The 22,048-nt window shown below is 42.4% G+C and overlaps 3 protein-coding genes across 8 annotated transcripts; 2 read left to right on the top strand and 1 right to left on the bottom strand.

The window, feature by feature from the left end:
* The first annotated feature begins 451 nt into the window (after positions 1–451).
* Positions 452–3,666, top strand: nudt2 (nudix (nucleoside diphosphate linked moiety X)-type motif 2). Of its 2 annotated transcripts, none has more exons than XM_076095750.1 (3): positions 452–604; positions 1,545–1,675; positions 1,798–3,666. In XM_076095750.1, the coding sequence occupies exons 2-3, from the start codon at positions 1,549–1,551 to the stop codon at positions 2,121–2,123; spliced, it is 453 nt and encodes a 150-aa protein (XP_075951865.1). In that variant the 5' UTR covers positions 452–604; positions 1,545–1,548; the 3' UTR covers positions 2,124–3,666. The 2 variants fall into 2 exon arrangements, with proteins under 2 accessions (XP_075951865.1, XP_075951866.1); XM_076095751.1 differs by having other exon boundaries at positions 541–728.
* Positions 3,667–4,311: 645 nt separating this feature from the next.
* ube2r2 (ubiquitin-conjugating enzyme E2R 2) lies at positions 4,312–13,463 on the bottom strand. 5 transcript variants are annotated; one of them, XM_076095747.1, is made up of 7 exons: positions 12,869–13,463; positions 12,645–12,682; positions 12,344–12,533; positions 9,803–9,889; positions 9,530–9,627; positions 9,052–9,186; positions 4,312–8,917 (listed from the first exon to the last, which is right to left on the bottom strand). In XM_076095747.1, the coding sequence occupies exons 3-7, from the start codon at positions 12,518–12,520 to the stop codon at positions 8,632–8,634; spliced, it is 783 nt and encodes a 260-aa protein (XP_075951862.1). In that variant the 5' UTR covers positions 12,521–12,533; positions 12,645–12,682; positions 12,869–13,463; the 3' UTR covers positions 4,312–8,631. The 5 variants fall into 5 exon arrangements, with proteins under 5 accessions (XP_075951862.1, XP_075951860.1, XP_075951863.1 ...); XM_076095745.1 differs by having other exon boundaries at positions 12,641–12,682; XM_076095748.1 differs by having other exon boundaries at positions 12,645–12,714.
* A 1,169-nt stretch (positions 13,464–14,632) lies between these two features.
* Positions 14,633–21,828, top strand: ubap1 (ubiquitin associated protein 1). The gene is made up of 7 exons (XM_076095744.1): positions 14,633–14,806; positions 16,855–16,903; positions 17,043–17,167; positions 17,417–18,232; positions 18,368–18,526; positions 18,968–19,069; positions 19,283–21,828. Exons 2-7 carry the CDS (start codon positions 16,864–16,866, stop codon positions 19,421–19,423), a joined length of 1,383 nt encoding a protein of 460 aa, XP_075951859.1. The 5' UTR covers positions 14,633–14,806; positions 16,855–16,863; the 3' UTR covers positions 19,424–21,828.
* The last annotated feature ends 220 nt before the right edge of the window (positions 21,829–22,048 follow it).

A 22,048-nucleotide genomic window follows, 5' to 3' on the forward strand; every position in this document is an offset into this window, starting at 1 on the left:
TAAAGTCGGCCCATCTCTATTATCTTCTGACACAAGCTGTCTTCACTTGATCCTATCATGGGTACATTTCTTATCTGTCTCCCACAGGCTAAACAGCTATTCATTAGTAAAAAAATATACATATTTACTCTATCATACAAAGAAAAGTAAAGGCAGAGCCAGAGGGAATATTATTATTAATACACATATACATATAATACACATATAATACATATTAGTACAATGAATTTATTAAATAATACATCATTATAGATGCATACCCAACAGTATATAAAGTCGTTACAATTAGAACAGAAAGCAATATTGAACAAAATGATCCCCTACATATAACTTGTAGTATTATATAATAATCATATAGCATTACAATATTATATTATATCTTAACAAGGAGCACTTTCATTTTTATTTAAGTATTTTTAATAAACAAGATAATGTATATATAATATTTATTTTATTACCGGTGGAAGGTGGAAGCGAGTACTGTCAAAGCAGTTCTACAAAGCGGAACTATTTATGTCCGTCATCAAAGAGACCCGGATACATTTCTTAGAGCACCACAGAGATATCAGCACGGTGACAAACAGAGCTCACATTTTTAAATTAAGTAAGTAACTACTCGTCAAACCTGCAGTCTGTGTTCATGAAAGGTAGAACAGCAAGCATTTTGAGTAAAGTGAGAAGAGCAGACAGTATAACACACGGAGCAACTGATCTGCGCGAGCGGAGAAGTAAGCTAGCTAGCTAGATAACGTAACATAAATGCTAACAGGCTTATTTTCTGCACAGGTGAACAATCATTACTGATGCAGCAGTGTTGTACGCGGGTCTGTAAACGAGGGAGATCTGTCACAGAATCAGCAGCACAGGCTACAGCGTGCTAGCTAACGTGAATGCCCATCAGTCACAGCGACGTAGGAGTCATTTGATTTTCTGCTACAGGCTAGTCAAGTCAAAAGCAACACTGCTGAACTTTGTCCTGACTCACCAGCAAAGGCTAATATTAGGCCAGTATGTTGAACTGGACAACCTGAACTTTAGCCTAATAGAATAAAGGGAGCTGGTGAGATTGTCCAGTCTTTCCCACGTGGATGCACCCCCATACTATTGGATATTTTGTAGGGGGGAGGGATCTTTCAAATGTCTCATTAACAGATTATAAACATTAAGTTAAGCTTAAATATTAGCATCAGTTTGTACGTGTTAGTCAACACACACGTGCACTTTTACTGAACATTTGTTAAGGTGTAATTTTGACTGCATGTCATCTGTGTCCCATAGACTAACTGTCAATTTAGTTGTTTCTACATTATGGTTACATGTACATTGAAAAAAAAGAAACGTTTTTCACTCTACATTTGAACTACGTTGTCATGTAACCATTGTGTAATCCAGGGTAATGTAACCCATTCCCCCTCAAAAGTGCAAAAGGTCACATGTTTTCATTTCTTCATTAAAACCTGACCTTGGCTCTAATGGACGGGTGGCTCGACAGCACACGCTGCACATGTGATGCAAACTGTGTTTTGTGTGACTTTGTTGAACAGGGAGATGGCGCTGCGTGCTTGTGGCTTCATAGTGTTTCGTCGTCTGGCCGGTTGTATCCCTCCACCAGACAACATCGAGTACCTCCTCTTGCAGACCTCTTATGGGAAGCACCACTGGACCCCACCCAAAGGTGTTTACAAGTTCAAAAAATGTACATTTATCATGTAGTTGAGTGTAACCCCTTATGAGCTGAATTCCACTCATATAGCTTTAAATGTAGCTTTAAATTTTGTCTAACCTGTTCACCATCAGGTCACGTGGATCCAGGTGAGGACGACCTCACCACAGCTCTGAGAGAGACCAACGAGGAGGCGGGGCTGGGGGCGGAGCAATTGCAGGTGATTGACGGCTTTGTGCAGGAGCTGCACTACGAGGTGCGAGGCAGACCCAAAGAGGTGCTGTACTGGCTGGCCGAGCTGAGAGACCCAGGAACAGCGGTGGCTTTGTCTGACGAGCACCAGGACTACCGCTGGGCCCGGCTGGAGGACGCTTGCACTTTGGCTCAGTACAAAGACCTGCAGGACACACTGAGAGCGGCACACAGACACCTGGAGGTTCAGCGGGACAAGCAGCCATGAACCAGGACGTACACTGTGCAGAAGGGAAAGCTGGCATGTTGGTAGAGCACCCAATTTACAATTTATGTGATTGATGATATGTCTCTGTGAGGTTCAAATAGCGTTGAGTTAAACACTTTGTCCGTACGGTACTGCATGATTTAAGGCTGAATAGATTAAAGGTGAGTAGGGAGGAAAAGAATGAATGCTTGAAAAACCGATTACTGATTTGATCTTAGCTGCACAAAACCAAAAACATTTTCTGTCTTTGGAAGCCATGTGTTACGAGGTTAGATATATACATATCTTAAATGTAAATAAGCTAAAACACAAAAGAAAAAGAAAATCATGGAGATGGACACCCACTTAATATTCCCTGGTACTCGGTGGAGCAGCGTAAACCTGAAGAGAATGATTTGAATCCATCTGTAGTTAGAATTAAATGTGTTGAAAATAAATAGAACATTTTTTTGTGTACCTGAATATTTATAAAACCTTAATTTATAATGTGAAAAATATACACAATTGGAAGTCATAACTAAAAAAAACACAAAAAAGACAGTATCCAATACTGGAGTACAAAAACATTGCTGAAGCAAAAATGATGAACTGAATCAAATGAAACTGCTAGCAGTAGATGTTGCCACTGGGTGGAGACAAAACCCAGAAACCTGATGGTGATCATCATGGATTACAAAATACTGGAGGCTGTGGAAATACCAGTGAGCTCAGTAACAGCCTTCAGCCTTTTTTCTTTTCAACAGTCCTCAGCATCCATCCAAGAAACATGAGATACGCCTTTTACTTTAGCAAATGAGTTCCTGTCCAGAAATGAAAAGCCAGTAATGGGGATCATTGTGTTAGAGACCATGATCATAAAATGTAAGAGAGACTATTATTATGCAATGATTCTGGGTGAATGTACACATTATCATAGATGTCAAACAATGAACACCATGTTCATTTTTTTGCAGGGATGATATACTGAAGTATATATTATATAGCCCTTATTATACCAATGAAACCATTTATGAACAGGCAGGGGGGGATTTAAGACAAACAATGTCATTGAAACAAGTCACCATTGGCACCCAATCCTCATTTTGAGATGAGATGATTGAGGCACCACCACACTGTACTCTATACGGGGACGTTCTGCTCCCAATATGCTGCGGGATCACCAGCCTCTGCTGAAGGGTTGAAATAGGCGTAATTAGAGAAACAATTGTGTTCTTGCAACTCATTAAGCTGAGTGGAAGCGCTCACTTCAATTTACTGCTATTTGTCTTCTGGGTATTGTAAGGACACAAGAAACGGCAGTAAACTTGAGGTCAGTGAAAGGGCCTTTCCACTTTCACAAGGCGTACACAGTTTACTGTAGAGTAACACTGTGCATTGAGCAAAAGCTGAAGTATTGCTTTGAGACCCATCAGGGCTTCAATAAACCAGTAATTAATTTCATGCCTGTAGAGCAGAAAAGCTCCTCTCCCAGTGATAAAACACAGCGAAGTGTTCTCCATTGAAACAGCAGTTCTTTTCGTGATTAAACATTTCCTCTGCAACATGTTGGTTCAAATGTCATCTTATTATAAGGTAAGATATAAATCTTTTTTATGCATTCGGTGTCATAAGGACTTTTAATTAAGGTGCAATTAACTACTATAATGCTGTACAAGCTTTGGCCACCGAGGAACCTTTAAGGGTCAGTTCACCATGAAAAAATGTGAATAGTTTGATTTAATTTTTCAGGATTTGAGGTATTCATTTATTTATTTTTTTTAATGTTTTCACTTCCACTTCAGGAAGGTTCAGCGGAGGTGAATGGAATTCTGTTAGTGGTGCTCAAAGCTTTACAAGAAAACATTGAACAGCAACGTGACCATGTCACACTGTCAAACGATTTCATAGGGACTATTTTCTATAACACCTGTTGCTGTAGGGTTTTTTAAAATGTAATTTTCTTCCACAAGACACAAAGTCCCGTTCAAATCAATTGTATCAAGAGCATAAGCAGAACTCTCTGATAACATCTGGACAAATTAAACCAATATGCATGACTAGATACCACTAACAGTGTATTTATATGTAAGTCGGGTGAACCAAAACTTTAAGCACATAATACATTTACCGTAGCACACTAATTATCCATGTAGCTTGTAGTAGTGACCAGTTGCCAATAGCAAAATAAGGGGAAAACCTTTCGACAGGCTTCAATGACACCGTTTTATTTTTGAATGATTTCCCAACTTAACCACAATAACTGTATACCTCCATTTGCATATCAATCCTATTTCTACTCCAAAAACCAGCTCACCGTGGGCTTAGCGACATATATCAAAGCTATACTGCAAACAAACCCAACAATGTATAATATTTTTACAATAGAAACTTTATGAGTGACATTTGCATCCTCACAAACACAAAAATGATGAGGAATAAAATGACATAACATCAAAGAAAAGAAACAAGGACAGCTTTAACATCAATGTGTGGACACACGCAGGTCAGTCTAAGTGTGTGACCATGCGAAGGTACACACTTGGAAAAAAAATACACATGTGCACACACATGCTCACACACACCCAGGTTAAATGAACTAAATGATTTCATTCAGGCCTTCGTAACGGTGTGTATGGAATAACATCTCATCTTAAACTGCAGCGCTTTTTCGTGTCATTTCTTAGGTTGGGATTTGGGAACTATCGTCATCCCTCAGAGAAAATGATTGTTTGATCTCCTTCCCTCAAAAGGCCCCCTGAGCTCTTCTCCACCTGCCCTCCTTATAAAAACAAGGCATACATTAAAGTCAAAAAAGAGGATTTTAAGTTTGAAGATCACTGTAATGTGCTCTCTTAAGGGCAACACTACGCCTCAACTTCACTCTTCACAAGATCAATTCTAAAAATGCAGATTCTGATTTCTAAATTCATGATAAGCTTATTTGTTTTCTTGCCTAGAGTTTGATGAGAAGATTAATGACACTCGCTTGTGTCTGTTAAGTGTGAAGCTAATGCCAGCAGCTGGTTAGCTTAGCTTAGCTTAGCACAAAGACTGGAAACAGAGGAAACAGCTAGCCTGGATCTGTCCTGTGGTACCAAAGTCAGCCTACCAGCACCTCTACAGCTCACTCAATAAAACTTTACATCTTGTTTGTTTAATCTTTACAAAACCCTGAGTGTAAAAACAACAATTTTCTGTTTTAAGGGGGGTTTCATGGTGGACTCCTGGAAGTTACTACTGCCAGCCAAGAAATAGTTCCACACAACCTCTGCAAAACAAAGAATTGACATTTTTAGACTTTTTAGACTCTTGGAAATAAGTCATTCAACATGAAAAAAGCAAATACTCATTGTCAAAGGAAGTCTTAGTCGAGAAAGACAAAAACCACAGATAAATTGAATAAATTGAAGAGGGGGCAGCCCTAGATTAAACGAGATATAGCTAAGACGGAGCCAACTAAACGTTTCCCTCTTTCCAGTCTTTGTGCAAAGCTAAACTAAACGGCGTCCGTCCGTAGTTTCATTTTAACGCATTAGATTGGTATAGATCTCCTCATCTCAGCCACAAAGTAAAGGAGCATATTTCCCCAATATGTCAGACTAGTCCTTTAGCAGATACACATGACATTGGTACATTTCATTTCTATGATTTTACTTCTCCTCTATATGGTGAGGGATGGGCAAAAAAATGGGGACCACATCTAGAGAAGAACAGGATTTCTGGCATTCATCCCCCTCCTGTTGTGCCTTGATATCAAATCCATTAAAGATCCGGTTCAGGAACGGATTTCCTCTCCACGTCCTCACCAGGATCCAGTCTCTGTGAGCCTCCAAAGCACAGAGCCCGGAGGAAATGTTTCACTCCTCTGGTTTCACATTAAAATCCAAAAAGGTATCCCTAACAGAGTTTATTCAAACGGCGTTAAATCCACCACATGCAGCCATTGCTCCATAGTCCTCAAAATGAACGATCGTGGGGCTGTACTTGGTTTCCTTGGCATAAAATCCATCCATTTGAATCAAAGGTTTGCACAGTGCTCTGTTGTGTTGAAAAGGGCAACAGATTCATACCTCCAACCAAAAAACACACAACCCAAATGGTTTAGTTGATGCCACACAAGTAATATTAGTCACATTATGTCCAGCGTGTCCAAACCTTTAATACTCGTTTTTTTTTTATTTGTTTGTTTTTAAATCAGTCAAATCCTCAGCCAGTCCAGTCCTCACCAAAACAGCACTAGAAAGCAATGTTTTCTCAGCTGGACAAAGTCCAAGAGGGCATTTGGGCAAACTCACTAGTGAGACAGAAGTCTGCACCTGTTCCACAGAGACAGGAACAAGAAAACCCTGACATTGTAGTCAATAGATGAATAGTAAATGTAATTATACACACACATACAGGCAATCAGTGTCATATTCATTCAAATGCAAATGTGTCGCTAAGCTGCATGTTGATTTTGTCCCTGTCGATAAACAGACTCTGGACGTGGTGTAGCGCAGCAACAACGTCCAATTTTCACAAAGTCGCATTTAAGCTCGAGTTGGCTCAAAAACGTAACATTTTCACATCTATCGCAACATAATGTGTTCTCAAGGAGAAAGTCCCTACAGGTGCAGTTCGATGTTTTTTAAAATCTGACTCAAGCCGACTAATAAGAAATCAACTTAAAGGACCTTAATCAAGACCAACAGCAACACTCAGTCACGTGTAAACACGCTGGCGGTGGGTTTTTGGAGACTTTGAGTTCACTCTCTGCCCTCTACAACCACCCAGTGATGCAGAAAGTGCGAAAAAAAGTAGGTGGAGGTGAGGAGCCGTTTGTGTGTTTAAGTTTCTCCTTGACTGGTTTTTCTCTCTCAGTGAAAGTCTATTGAGGCCCTGAGGTTTAAGAGGCAGACAGAGGTGCAGGAGGCGACGTGAGAAAAGGTCAAGACCTTGTCCCCCCCCCACCCCTCCTAACCAAATGACATTACTTTAAGGGATCATGAGAGTGCAGTCATGACGGACGTGAAGGTGGGTCCAAGAGGATGGAGTCACGACGGAGCCTGTGTTTGCAATGTTAAGTTGAACAGACAGGCGTGTGAGGGACAGAGAGTTTCTGCCAGAAGACACACTGAGGGGACAATGACAGGACGAGCCGGCCAGCTCATCGACCGGTTAATAAGCCAAACAGCAAAGTGTCCATCAGCCAGACCGTCGGCGCCCCTCCCAGAAAAATACAGGGGACAAGTCAGGGAGGACAGAACATCAACCAACTAAACAGAAGAAGTTAAAAACAGCAACAAGTAAAGACACGGTGGATAGAGACAATCGTTTAACACGGAACCAGACAATCTGACGTGGACTAGCCCGACAAAGAGCCGGCCAGCTACAGCGGGGTTCAAGAAACCACCACGAGGACAGTTTGTTTCCATCATTTATCAAGAACTAAGACGGCTTGTTCACTTTGCACAAGGTTATTTAGAACTGATGAGTGGGATTTTTTGTATCTTTGGGAAATGCTTGTAATTTAAATTGATATTTTTTGTCTCACACCATGTATGCAAATGTTAACACATGTACGCTCCCGCACAATGTTATTTATTATGTATTTTAAATCACGAATTAACTGTTAATGCATGGTCATGATAACATGGCTCCGATTTAAAGGCCGGAAAGATTTTCACAAAACCGAGTTATTCTCACCTAAACAAGGACGAGACACAACTGGAGATGGGACTATGGTTTAAAGCAAACATTTTCACGCATCTGCAGCCAAGACGCAAAGCCAACAAAGCAAATAAATTCCTACTCCAGCCGACAAAAACTACAGTTAAAAGACCGACAAAACTGTAGCAGTTAACAAACTAAATTTTTAATGGCAAAAACATGTCTGATAGTTTAGCGTGGATTGAACAATACTGAAATTTCACTGTTGACGACCAAGAAAATAAATTCAATGTCATGGTTGCAACCAAACAGCTTACAGTGCAGTCCGCGAGGAGCTGGTTGCAGGAAAGAGAGTAATAATGATACAGGGAATAAAAACACGGCGGTGGAAATATTCAGGCGTGGGGGATGTTTTGCCTCGTCTGGGATCAGTAACTTGCACAAGATTAATCACACACTGGCCGTAGAGGGACACCACTCTGTTCTGCAGAGGCATGCATTTAAAAAAAAAAAAAAGTGATATATAACGTAACCTCAAAAACACTTTGGGGGGGTGCTCTCAAAACAGTGCTGGAATAATTTCAACTCTGCAAAACATCTGATGCCAGACGGAGTGCAAGCTGTAATTAAGGCAAACGGTGGAAACACACAAATTCTGACTTTGATTTCGACTACAACTATTGTTTGAACGACCATTTGTTTTAGTTTAATAAATGATGAAACGTTTTTTTTGGCAGTTGACTTTTGACCCCACTGTATGTGCAAACACACGCGCGCACACACACACACACACACACACACACACAGAAAATCGTAACGCAACACATAATAGTAGGGGGGTGGGGTGGGGTGGGGGGGGGGGGGGATATCATCCAGATCATCATGAGTCTTCGTTGCCAGAGTCGTCCTGGTTGTCGTAGCGTCTGGTGGACGTCCCGCCGTCCTCCGTGGGGCTGATCCCCCCGGCTTCGCCTACGGACTCCATCTCGCTCTCGTCTTCGTCCTCGTCCTCCTCCTCCATGTCGTCATCATAGAGGTCGTCATAGAGGAGGTCTGAACTGCTGTCCTGGGAGGGAACCCTGGTCTGGACGCAGTACTCCGCCAAAGTGGTCGGCACCTTGACGCCATCTCGCTCCGCCTCTGCCGCCGTTGACATCACCTGCTTCCTGTAAACCAGAGAGGAATAAACTCAAAGTCAGTGTTTAACGTCACTTCTATGCAGACAGACCGGGTGATTCTCTGTAAGCACATTGAACATTTGTCTGCACAAGGATGAAAAATAGTCATTATTGTGAATTACCTGATAATCTCTGCGTACTCCTTGTCCTTGCCTTTGCTGTCCCTCCATTTGCGAAACATGACAGACGCGTCCACGTTAGCCGGGGAGAAGGTGTTGGGCTCATTGAGCAGGGAGATCACACTAAGCAGGATCGTCCTGATTACGACAGAACAACACAGAAACACACACAGACCGAAAATGAGGACACTCCAATATATCAGATCCTGACTTTGTATGAAAGAAAAGCTCGACTCTGGCTTTTTTTAAACTGTAGCTAGCTTCATCTGAACCTGATCAATTACATGCTGCAACCGATCTGCTCAGGTTTAAATTTCTGTTATTTGTTCCGTTTGTAGACGAACATTGGAAAGTCCTCTACCCTTATGAATGTCCACATTGCATTCAAAATAACAGCAAAGTTATAAAAAGGCTGCCCGTCTGTGTTGTAGAATGGATTAAAGAGCACAGAGAAGCCGAGGTTGTGTGGAGGAGAGATTACCTGACGTTCTGGGTGGGGTTCCACCTTTCAGAGGGTAGCTCCCCGCTCTGAGGGTCATCGACGGGAGGGTGCAGGATAGAGATGCACACATCTCCGTTCTGGAAAGAGAACAAAATGAACTATATAACATCTGTCATGACGACATGAGGGCGTCTAAATTTAGCCTCTAAATGGCTCCATTTTAACACAAACTATACAAATACCAAATTGGCATGGATAATGGCTAAAACAAATTGTGTTAAAAGGACAAAAATGAGAGACAACATGCTTTACCTCGTAAATGTTGGGGTGCCACATCTTGGTGAGGAAGCGGAAGGTTGGAGGGGAGTACGGGTAGTCAACTGGGAACTTGATGTGAGCCTGGGAGAACAAACAGGTCGACAGTCTACACATGTTTTTACCAAGCTTGACTTCCTTTATGCTAAGTTTCAGCTTGAGGGTGAAGAGAGCCAAGGGAGAAGTGAGTTGATGTTTTGGAGACTGGCGTAACACATCGATATGTTGAATGTGGAAAAAAAAAGTGCTTTATATATCCAAATAAACAAATAACATACGAGTTTGTAATATTTGCAAGACATCATTTCTCAAGTGAGACAAATAAAGTTCTTCCTTCAACAAAAATAAAGAGAAACAACATGAGTCAGCAACAGTGTTGCAGGTGTCTCAAGGAGATATAAGTTGCTATTAACTTTAATCTAGATCTCAACGAGGATACACTTGATATGTCCACACTGGAGCGATATGACAAATTGGATTCTGTTCACTGTTCCAAGTCTATCTGTAATGTCGTTGTAGTGTTTAACCACAAAGTATCATCCTGTCTCCCCTTTCATTGAAATATATGGTCTCTAGGTACAATCGCACCACGAAGCGGTTATCATGTATGTCAGTCATTTGGAATGAATGTCAATAGAGCAAGGCATTAGGTGACACAACAGTCCTGGTTAGGGATGCTTTGATACCGGACCGGATATCGGCCGATGTTGAATCAAATAGCTGGATCGGGTGACAACGGGGCCGATCTATTCAGTTCAGTTCTATGTTTATATACCTGGAATCTTAACTCCTGTTTAAGTTTTGACCAATGTGTTGCTGCATTAAAAAGGGTTTACACTTGAATTGTATACTGTAAATTTGTTGGCATACAATTTACTATTTTAATAATGAATAACAATTCAGTACATTTATATCTATGTATGCATTTGTTATATTGGGTTTTTACAAAGTTAGGAAAAGCAATGATCAAGTCAAGCCTGAAACATAAAAGAATGATCCTCGTCGCTTCCACACAGTGAGGCATACAGTTTATGAATTAAACACCGGTATCTGATCTGTACTCTGTATCGGCCGATACACAGAAGCCCAAGTATCGATATCAGGACCGGAAAAGTCAGATCTGTGCAACTCTACTTCTGGTTTCTGTGTTTTCTTTCCGTATTGCGCAATTATCTATGTGAAAGGCATGTAGGCCTGGGTGTGTGTGTGTGTGTGTAACACCACCCCGGCTCTCACCGAGCTGCTAACACTCAGATAGGACTATCATTGCTACACCAGAAGCAACCTTGGGACATTAAAAACACAGATGTCATGACGCGTGAGCTTCCATGCAGGGTTACATCGTTACACTGGTCAATACCAATACTTCATCAATCACACCTGCACAAAAAGTACATCAGGCGTTCCTTCCTGTAGTATTACAGACTCTAAATAGTATTATTGCAAAGAGAGAAGGTCCAGGGTTTGAAAATGTCTCTTGTAAACACTTGCAGGTAAATTGGAAATTCCAGCTGTTGCACATCTGTCTGTCCTGAAAGAGGGACAAGAATGTACAACAGGATGTCACTGCAAAGCCTAACCCGATCAACGACGGCAGCAACACTTGCTCCTCTGAACTATTTTGGCATTCCTGGAAGATTACAGCATCGTCTGCATTGCCTCGACTTGAATGCGGGCTCTCACTGTACCACACTTTTTAGAAGTTACACTGAATAAGTAACATGAAAGACGGCGAGAAGAGTCTCGTCGTGCCCTTCTCCGTTACTCTTTTCCTGTGCTGAGGTGCCATTTATAAATCGGTCTCATAGCTAAAAATAGCCATCTGAAGCACAACCATCATACAGCAAGGGGGAGAGGGCTGGACAAGGAGAATGGAGGGAGAGGGGAGAAAGAGGAAAAATTAAAGAAATATTAAATGGCTGTCTACAAAGGCTTAAAATCCAAAATAAATAAATAAATAAATCTTATACCAGCAGAAGTGAGCCAGCAGAGTTGAGCTCGGGCATTGCTGAATTATAGTTTTAAAAAATGCAATAACCATGATAAGACTTTATTTGCTCTGATACTTTAAACAGAGTCACTGTCACTACTACCTGGCTGTTTTCCAAGTTGCAGCAATCCCCTAGATATCCTATTCGCCAAGAAAACTTACACACAAGGAGCACAATTACACCGTGTGAAAAATGTAAATAAACTTTCATTTGTCCCACAATTTTATACAGCACCACGCGCAATGAAAGATCTCTGCATTTAACTCATCCTCGCATTAGGTGCATTGAGCAGCTACTATACAGCATTCGGTGCCTTGCTCAAGGGTACCTCTCCAGCTACCAGTGCACACTCCGTACTTGGTCCCTGTGGGGGACTTGAACTGGCAACCCTCCCGCTCACAAGCCACAAGGCAGCCCGTACGTTCTACTGCCGACTATGAATTAACTTCCAAGAGTGTGTCTCATAATCTAAACCAGGTGACATGTTTTGACTGGTATGAACTCATGATGTCCCGCCCCCTCCTGGTATTAGAAAGCTTGGCCCCACCTTAAAGTAGCCTCCCTCATACAGGGTGTTCGGGGGTCCGAAGATGGCCACTTCCCAGTTGTAGAGGTCAGACTCCTCCACCAGCGTGATGCGGAAGCCCTCCACCGGCTGCTCCTGCAGAGACTTCAGCTCCATCATCAGGGCCTTCTGGGAACTAGGGGTTGCCTGGTGGGCCATGTTAATCCCACTTCTGACACCAGGGGCCACAGGAGGGGGAGGGGGGGGAATTATGATACTGTCAGGATCCTACATACGTTTCACATTTCATGGTTACAATTGATTCTGCAGCAAACACACCTACTATCTTGTTTGCCTTTTTGTTTGTATTGATGAGTCTTTCTAGAACACGTTCAGGACAAAAAGAAACACGCCTGCATCGATGAGAGTCCTGCTGCTAAACTGACCGCCACATGAAGGATTCAAACACAAAACAGGATATGTGGCCCTGCCGAGCTAGCTCAAGTCAGTTGGTTTAGTTCGCAGGCCCTTTGTGGGGAAATGCAAAGTTAATAAAAAAGTGTTTACCTCCGTCTCCTTTGCACTGTAATGTGTGTTCGTTTCGTTACAGCTGAGGTACACTCATTGGTCGTCCATGCTAGCCTGGTTATGTCTCGACAAAAGATACAGTGACAGGAGCAGTGGATGTTCTGCTTAATAGCTGGTCCTCGTGTTGTGTTTCCGAAATTCTTTGTGTGCCAGTGTTGACAGTTGACATGGAGCTAGTATCGGTGTAAAGTCAACGGTCTCCTGCGGATCATTCTCGGGCTCGAAAGAGGAGATTCTCTCTCCCTGACATCTCTCCGTGCTGCTGCTGGTTCGGTGTTCGGACAGGCGCTCAGCTGATCTCCGCTTGTTTATGTTTGTTTAGCTGCTCTCTCTCTCTCTCTTCGGCAGTCTCAACTTCTCCACACGTCAGCTAAACCCCCCTAACCGAGCAACTTCGTTCAAACGGAGCAGCTCTCCTTCCGTCCCCTCCGGCGCACTGGCGGCGGAAAAGCAGGCTGATCAATTCGAGCCTACCGTCGCGAAAAAGGACAGTAAGTTAGCGGTTTACACTCGCGATTGACACTGGATTGCATCGATTTTTTATTTTCCTCCCATCGGTGCTTCCGGCTATCATTGCGCGTGTCTGCAAAACGTAAAGCACGTAACGGGTCTGAACGTGACGTGCGCGCATTCGATGCTGAAGCCAAAAATAATCACGTTGGAAAAAAAGATTTTTAAAAATAAATGAAGACATTCACACATTTGTGCATTTTACAATTTTAGATGTTTTTAAAAGTTACTACAATAACCATCTAAAATTACGTGTACTCGCTTTCTTAAACGATGACGTTATTATATTTAATACATTTATTGATCACTAAAAAGGCAGCTCGATGTTAGCTTTCATTTTAACTTCTTCTCACTTAAGTTAGGCTACCTTCTTTCCTTAAACAAACAATTGACATCTGATGCTTGACTTTAGTTCTGTGATTTCTTCAGAGATGACATATCGAAGAACTTCACAGCATACTTTAGGAAGTCCTACATTTCACTATATTATACTTGATCAATAGTTTACATAATGCTGCTTTCACTAGTTTATCATCATCAGTTCTGACAACAAAGTGGCTTGACTGAGTAGATTAGTTTTTATCATCTGTATAGCCGAGTTGATTACATCATTTAGTATCCTTCACGTCTATCGTTTTAATATAAATAAAGGGTTTTGATAGTTTGACAGATATATTTATGATAAATACTTCATTTTGCAAGCGGTGCACAATATTTTCAATTTCAGAAATGAACGAGGTAATGAGGTTTATTATTACACTACCTAACAGCTAACTATGGGTAAGAATTAGATTAGATGCTGCTCTGTCACTCTCTCTCTCTATTAATCATGTATCTTAATGGCTCCGGATATCGAATAATCTGATTAAAACAAACACAGAAATTACCATCTGTCTCTTTGTAAATTAAATTTGAACATTAGAAGCAGGGCGGTATACATGTCCCTAGGAAAACACAGCACTGAAGAGAATTAGCCTACATGAAAGGGCACGATAAACATTTATCAGAGGCAATAAAATACACACATTAATAAACTCTTTCAGCCCCAGCTCTTTGATAAATCAATTTCAAGGAGTGCATTTTGTTTAACTAATACAATTTACTCTATTATTCAAAACCTTCATTTGAATGACGAGAAGCACTGCTTTCGCTACCTTTGCTTTAAAAACAGCACCTATCAGCATAGCTCACACCATCGCCTCCACATCTGGATGTGATGTTCTGACGTCAGACAGGAACCAGTCGAAAGGGAGCTTTGACAAATCAAGATGGCGTCCCACGCTGAAGCAGGAAAGGGATTTCAGTATAAATAAAACTCTTCCTGAGAATAGTTTACATTTGAGTGCCATCTCGGCAAGAACATCGTTTGGGATTTTTGAAAAAACAAACAGGACGGAGCAGACACAGGTGAGAGGAGTCTGTGGTTATATGTGAGCTCAGGTTAGTTTCAGGGGCGGTGGCAGCAGAGACAGCGGTCTGTCTCAACCAGCCACATACTATTACAGCCAGGCCACTAGCTCAGCGTATTAGCATCAACACTAGCTTTTACCTATGAAACATTATCCAGCGGCTAGTGGTTATTTAGTGAATTCATTCATTGGACTTTACTATTTCACCCACACTCATGTCATATCAGACGTTGACTTCTTAGCTAAACTGACACTACATGTTAGCCGTTAGCTGCGTTGAGCTAGGAGTGACCAGAGTACTGATAGCTTAGCTTGTTGCTAATCAACACTATTATAACTTTATTGACACGAGCTAACGAGCAAACGTTATCGTACGTAAAGTGTGCCCACTACGTGACAGCTGGGATCCTTGACGTCAATTTTAAAGATAAACCTGTGACGTGATGAATTGTAGGTACTGCGATCCTTTCGGTATCGTTTTAAGTTTGGAGCAGTTAAGATCCCACTAAGCTAGCTAGCTAACACGACTACCTTGACGTGTTGTGCTGTAGTGGTTGTACTCTAACCTCGAGTACAATCTAACTTGTTAAAAACCGCCACGCAGAACAGACATGTATAACATTATGGCGAGTAACTAAAATATTCTAACCAACCGACGTGGTGTATAACGTCACACGGTTCAAATAAATTAAAGACATCTGATAAGAGAAATAACTCCTGATCGCGAGATCATTCTTGATCACGTGTGGCCCATCACTGTGGTCGCTCATGATCAGCCAGAGAGTCTGTAGTCTAGATTCAAGTTAAAGTGTGATGCCTAAACTCTAAATTGGGGCTAATGGACGCTGAACAAACAGCTCCCAGGTTAGTGTAGTACAAGTAACCTGCCTGTAGGTTGTGTTTTCACATAGATGTTTGTAATTATGGATTCCCACGTGAGTCACTCTGCTGGTGATAGTCAGCAGATTGCAGTGTACTACGAGCTACTGTGTATTGCTGCTCATTTTGTGTCTTCATACAAGAATTTGCAAAACAAGGTTGTTTAACAAAATGCAGTTGTGTTACGCAAGAAAAACAAAACAAAAACAGTAGTTTTTTTATTTTTATTGCATCCAGATGAGTGTAGAGAGCAGCAACAAAAACAAAACACTGAATTCCCCAGGCAGATAAGATGGCTGGTATCTTAACTTTCAAAAAAAAAAAAAATCGACATCAGGGTAACATTGTCCATCAACTTCGTCTGTGTTCGAGTATCATTGATTCAAAACACGAGTCCGGTTCCTCTTATCCCACCATAGTCCTGCGCTCATCAAGTGCATATAGCTTTATCCAGGAGGCCACGATGGAGCCAGGTCTCTGTGAAGTTGTGGCCACAACAGTTTCTAAGTTAGATATGTGAATATAAATTCAATCTCCCCCCCCCCCCCCCCCACATTTTCCCATTGATTCAGTGTTTATTTACAATTTATTTACAAAAACAGCCTATTTTCAGCCGTGAGAGTGGATGAAATCTATCACTTCATCTACTGAACACCAGACTTCAGCAGCACGCAGATCAAAGTTCTGTGTTGAGCGGATGTGGTAACAGTGGCGTCTCTGTGTTGACAATGTCAGCCACTGTTGCGAGGCATGACCAAATAATGGGATTATGTGACTTGACATGCAAAAAGGGTGGAATGTACAAAGCCAATGAGAAAGTGAATAATTTTGATTTGAATAGAAAAAATGATTTGCACGACCATGTGATGAAGTGTCGTTGCTCATGCGCTTTGATTAAAATGCTTCTTTAGGATCAATTTGTGAGCTCAGTGAAAGACGCACACTATAATCTGCTTTGTCCGAAGAAATGTCACGCTTGAAAGGCGGGGGAAGAAGGACGGGGGCAGGGGAATTCCATTTTGGGCTGTTTTCATACACTGTTGCACCATAGGTCGTTGATGTATTGACCGTCCATGTAAATATGAACTCTCTTTGACATTTAAAAAAATATGGCATTCCCACTGCTCACTAACTTTACACCTGGTGTACACTCACGTCTGCTTTCAGAGTCTCTAAATGGCTGCGAGGAAGTCTGGATCAGATGCATACAACAATGGTGAGGAACCTATTTTTAACACTTTCTTGTTTCACTGTTTGACAGCACTGATCCTTCTGAGTGAAGTGTAGGTTCAAGGTGCCTGTATTTCCACTGTCTGTTCTAATAAATGCGTACTTTGTTTTCTTATTGGACACAGGACCCATCAGCTACCTTGATGCTGTTCCCTTCAAGATCAATGACAAATTCCGCTGCCCAGCCAAAGTGGGGCTTCCTGTCGGTTTCTGTCTCCCAGAATGTCGCTCTTTGCTAGTCGACTCGCAGGTAAGGCACAGGAAAATGTGTTGATTTTGCACCAGTGTATGCTGCACTTACATCCTCAGCAGGGCTTAACCATGCTGACCTATTGTTATTGGTTATAAATTACAGCAACCTCAATTTTAGAGTTATTTTTAATGATGTTGTAATCTCATGTGGCTCTTATACTCATCATTGTTCTTGTTTTTTTTTCCTGTCGCTCTATGTGCCCTCTTTGCCCGTCTTACTCTCTTCCTCTTACTGCGGTCTCAACAGTATGACTTTTCTCTGGAGAGGCGTAGCGTGCGCTGGGGGGTTGAACTGGCTGAGGCCAGAGCAGCAGAAGCCCGAGCAGAAGAGGCAGCAGCAGCCAAGCAGGAGGCGGAGAGCAGGGAGTGCTCGGCACAGGCCCTGGACATGGATGCTGGTGGTGGGAAGAAACCCCGGTCTGCTGCAGAGGACCAGGACCTTCTACCACCAGCGTTGAACCCCGTCCTGGCGGGGCTGAGCCATAACGACATCCTCACTCCACTGCCTGCCCCCAGCCTTGGCCCCAGGAAAATCCTGCCCAGCACTCCCCAGCTACACAGCCTCAACCTAGCTGACTTTGAGCGGGAAGAGGACCCCTTTGACAAGCTGGAGCTCAAAACTTTGGACGATAGGGAGGAGCTCAGGAACATCCTTCAGAGCCAGCCCCAGCCCCAACCTCAACCTCCTCCTCCCTCTGTATCCCCACCAGAGGTTTCCCACATGTCACGTGGAAACAGCCCGTCTCCTCCCAGCATCAACACCAGCTTAGCAGCCAAACCTGGCTTTTCCCATAAACCCAACGGGTTGATTGCCTTGCTGGACATGGACAGAGTTGGTCACCCTGGCAGAACGGGGTTTGAAACAGACGATCGGCCCTGCAACATCCGCTCTCTCACTTTTCCCAAGCTCTCTGACTCTGGTGACCCAGAGCCACTGAGGTACAGCCCACTCCCTGCTCCCCGACAGCACCTAATCAATGGCAGCCCACCGCACACACCCATGGCCCAAGTTATTGTTCCCCCTGAGCCGACCAGCCACACAAACAGTGTCGCACCAAAACCGGTGAGCATAAGATCACATACTGCCAGACTAATTGTGTGCATGGTTTGTTTTTGGAATAGTGACGTAGATTAACCAGTGATGGTAGATAACGAATCTCAGGAACCTCATTGACATTCATTCATGTTTTTGCTCCAGGCCAACCCCGGGTCCGGATCTGCTGGTCTGCCGTGTGGTGGAGCGCTGCTCAGCATGACCCCCAGCGAGCGTCAGTGTGTGGAAACCCTTGTGGGCATGGGCTACTCTTATGAGGGTGTCCTACGGGCCATGCAGAGACAGGGGCAGAATGTGGAACAGGTGCGACACCCTCTCGCACTAATGCACAGGAATCTGGATTCCTAGCATATTCATTCGTCAGCGTGCTCAACAGTTTGTTTGTGTGCTCGTGTAATTTGGTTCAGTGCAGTTCTTTTGTAAATAGAGCCTTAAATTAAAAATAAAGTTGTTTCATCACACCTTCTGTTGTCTCAAAAGTTATGGCAATAGATATATCTCTGTGATCTGTACAGCTAATACTACACAATATGACCAATCCAACCACTGTCAACTAATTAAGGGGGTTAGTATATCGGATTGAATTTGTATTAGCTGGTTTTAAATGATGATCTAGCTTTAGATGCAAGGTGCAAACAGGATAAAGAGAACAATACATTAAAAACATTACCATTTAATAATTTCAATCCAAAATGCATCTTTTATGGATTTTGTTAATAAAAATGTACTTATTGTTTGTCTAAGGTACTGGACTACCTGTTTGTCCATGGGCGTCTGTGTGAGCGGGGCTTCGATGCAATTGCAGTGGAGGAATGTTTAGAGATGTACCAATGCTCAGAGGAAAAGGTCTGTACTATTTGCTATTAGCCAACTGTACACCTGAAGAGCGCGCATTGTGTTTATACGTTAAGTCAAATAATTAGAAGCTAGACAACACGGTGTTTAGTATTTAAATATGAGCGACACCCCCTATCTTTTGATAATCAGGATAAGTCTATAGATTACATTAATAGATTATTTTAGCTATTGTAGTTTTATTCATTTTGTCATCCTTCCCAGGCTTTGCAGTTCCTTGAGCTAATGTCAAGATTTGGCGAAATGGGATTTCAGCGGGACGCCATCAAAGAGGTGCTGCTGGTCCACAACAACGATCAGGACAAGGCTCTAGAGGACCTGATGGCTCGGGCAGCAGCTAGCTGAGCCGAGCTAACCAGCCAACCAAAGCCCAGCCCAGGGCTCTCCTCCCGCTACGACCCAACACAGCCCCTTTCCTTCTGCCTACCCTGTCACACCATGTCCTGCCCTTGCCTTGGCTGTGGAAGGGACAGCTGGGAGAAGGTTGTATTTCTCTCTCTGTGCTAAAACGTATCGTGTCTCAGCACTTCTTAAAGACTGCGTGCCTAGAGTGGAGGGGGTAAAAGCGTAACAATACTTCATGGTGGTGTTTTCTTTTTCTTTTTTTTTTCTAAGAAATCCTGTGGTTAGTTCCCAGGATTTTGGACTGCTAGGGTATTCAAGAATGGGAAGAATGACTGCGCTGGAAATGGAGAAACTGAATATAATGAGCTGTGGCGATTTAATGCCGTTCCGATTTGCTTCCTATCGTGGAAGTCCTATCTGTCTGCAGGCAAAAGTGCAGGACCGAATGGGGAGCTGGTGACGGGTTCTGCATCACAGAAAGACCCGTTTGAACTCTTGAAACTCCCAAACGACGAAGCTGCCATCTTCCACTGCGCTGTGCAGACCTAGTAAATGGTGGCGGGGGGCCTAGAGGAGGCTCCCTTTAAACTGAGCCAACTAACATTAAAAAAGAAAAAAAAATCGAAATCCCAGTCGCCAGACAGACAACTGACTCTCAAGAAGTGCCCTCTCTACTCTGGTGCCCTGCACCTACTACTTTGTTCTTTCATTAATTCATCTGTTTTTCTGTTCATTTGGGAGCTTTTTCATGTCGGCATAAAGAGTCCATTTCTTTGATTTCTGTATTAGGAACTGCATAATAGATCCGTAGTCACGATTACTCAGAACATGAGAGATGCTACTCTCCCAGTACGCTCTTCAACCTGCACTGGAAGGGCCTGTTAAAGCAGTGGGGAGACTGAGGGAAAGTTCCTGTCTAGGAAATGATAAGAAATATCCCATAACCCCCTGGCACTGATGTGTCACATGCAGCACACATGTTTCATATGTTATCATCTTATTTAAAATACTACACTGATACTTTCATTTAAACATAAAGAGTTTGATACGATAATATAAGATATGTTAACTCACGTTGAACTGTCACGGACTTCTGTTTGCAGACTGGAAAAAAAGTGAGTGGGTTTAAAACAAATAAAATGTAAGTGAGGGCTTGTTTTTGCAGCCACATCACAGTGCAATAGAGACATTTCATATTGTGCTACTGTTGACTCGAGTTATGTTGTCGGGAGATAAGAAATGGTCTTCAAGCCTTGATAGAAATTGGGATGTGACTAGAATGGGTTTGATTTCAGTGATCGCCATAATTTATTCTGTTTTTTGGATTTCATGCCACACAATCTAATCAAGCATGACTTTTTGTTTGTTAACTTCCACTTTCTTTTCTCATGTGTAGTATGAAATGAGTGGCCATCTTGATTTTAGGTTTGTTGCCATCTCCAGTCTTAAATGTAAATTTAACAAATGTTTGTCTCCACAAGCTAAAAGCATTTCCCCCATATATGTCGATTGGGTGTTTAAAAGAGGGCCAGGATCCTTTATTTTCATAGTATGTGTCTGGGTTCAGTGCTACACAAATGTTTTAAAAAGCATGTCTGCTCAGTTGCACCAAAGGTAAGGATGACAGAATGTCCTGTAATCTTGATCTCCGTGGTACTGATGGGGATCGTGAGAGGCGTGGTAACGGATTAACGATTCAAAGTTAGCAAAATGTGACTTTGGAGAAGCAGCACTTTGCTTGGGGCAGGTCCAGTACTTTGTTCTATGTTTCACGATTACAAAAAATGAATTATCCACCCACAAATCAATTTTAAAACAACGCCTGGTTTTGGAAAAAAATCTATAGGGTGGTTTATTTCCAACACGGACAGAATTTTACTTCGACCAAGCGTCTGCAGAATATACGGCACCACTAAAACCAGACAAATGAGCACATGCTTGCAGGAAATAAATCTCCCTCTGGGATGCTTTCAACCAACTTGCAAGCAAAGTGAAAACACCCCAGTGTTTGCTAATGTGACGCACGTCATCGTCAACCTGTCCGTCAATCCATTCTGCTGTTTCTGTGGAAAGGACGGTGCCTGATGCACGCAAACAACACGACACGGGCAGGTTCTGGACCTCCATCAATGCCTCCTCCCTTTCTGTTACATTCTCCTCGTTGTGCGGGTAGGTTGTCATTAGTTAGGGTTTATGTATCTCTTAAGTCGCAGCATAATTTAACAGGGCGCCAGTGAACCTAATGAAAGTTGAAATATCTCAACGGTATAATTAAGAGTTGGCTGAGTTGAGTGTTCTTTACCAAGCTCCTGAAATGTGATTTGCAAAATGTTCAATTTCTTCTTGAATGATTTGGAAAATCCTCATGATTAAATGTGCACATCTTTTTCAGTGGTGAGACTGTTCATCGTTGCTGTTTGTTGAATTTTTTTAAAACTTAATTTGATATAGGTTCTTTTCTCAAGTATGGTGACAACATATTAGATGTGTTGACATGCAGCTGATGAGAAAGCACAACTCTCCTGCTCCCTGTTTGTTCCTCTTCTACAGCAAATGCATTTTTTGTTCTCTTGGTTCAGTTTGCAGCAACAATACAGATGAGTGTCCATACAGGTATTGTCAGTG

Source organism: Anarhichas minor, unplaced genomic scaffold, assembly GCF_050575085.1.
Source record: "Anarhichas minor isolate MPS153535 unplaced genomic scaffold, ASM5057508v1 ptg000021l, whole genome shotgun sequence".
Lineage (NCBI taxonomy): Eukaryota > Metazoa > Chordata > Actinopteri > Perciformes > Anarhichadidae > Anarhichas > Anarhichas minor.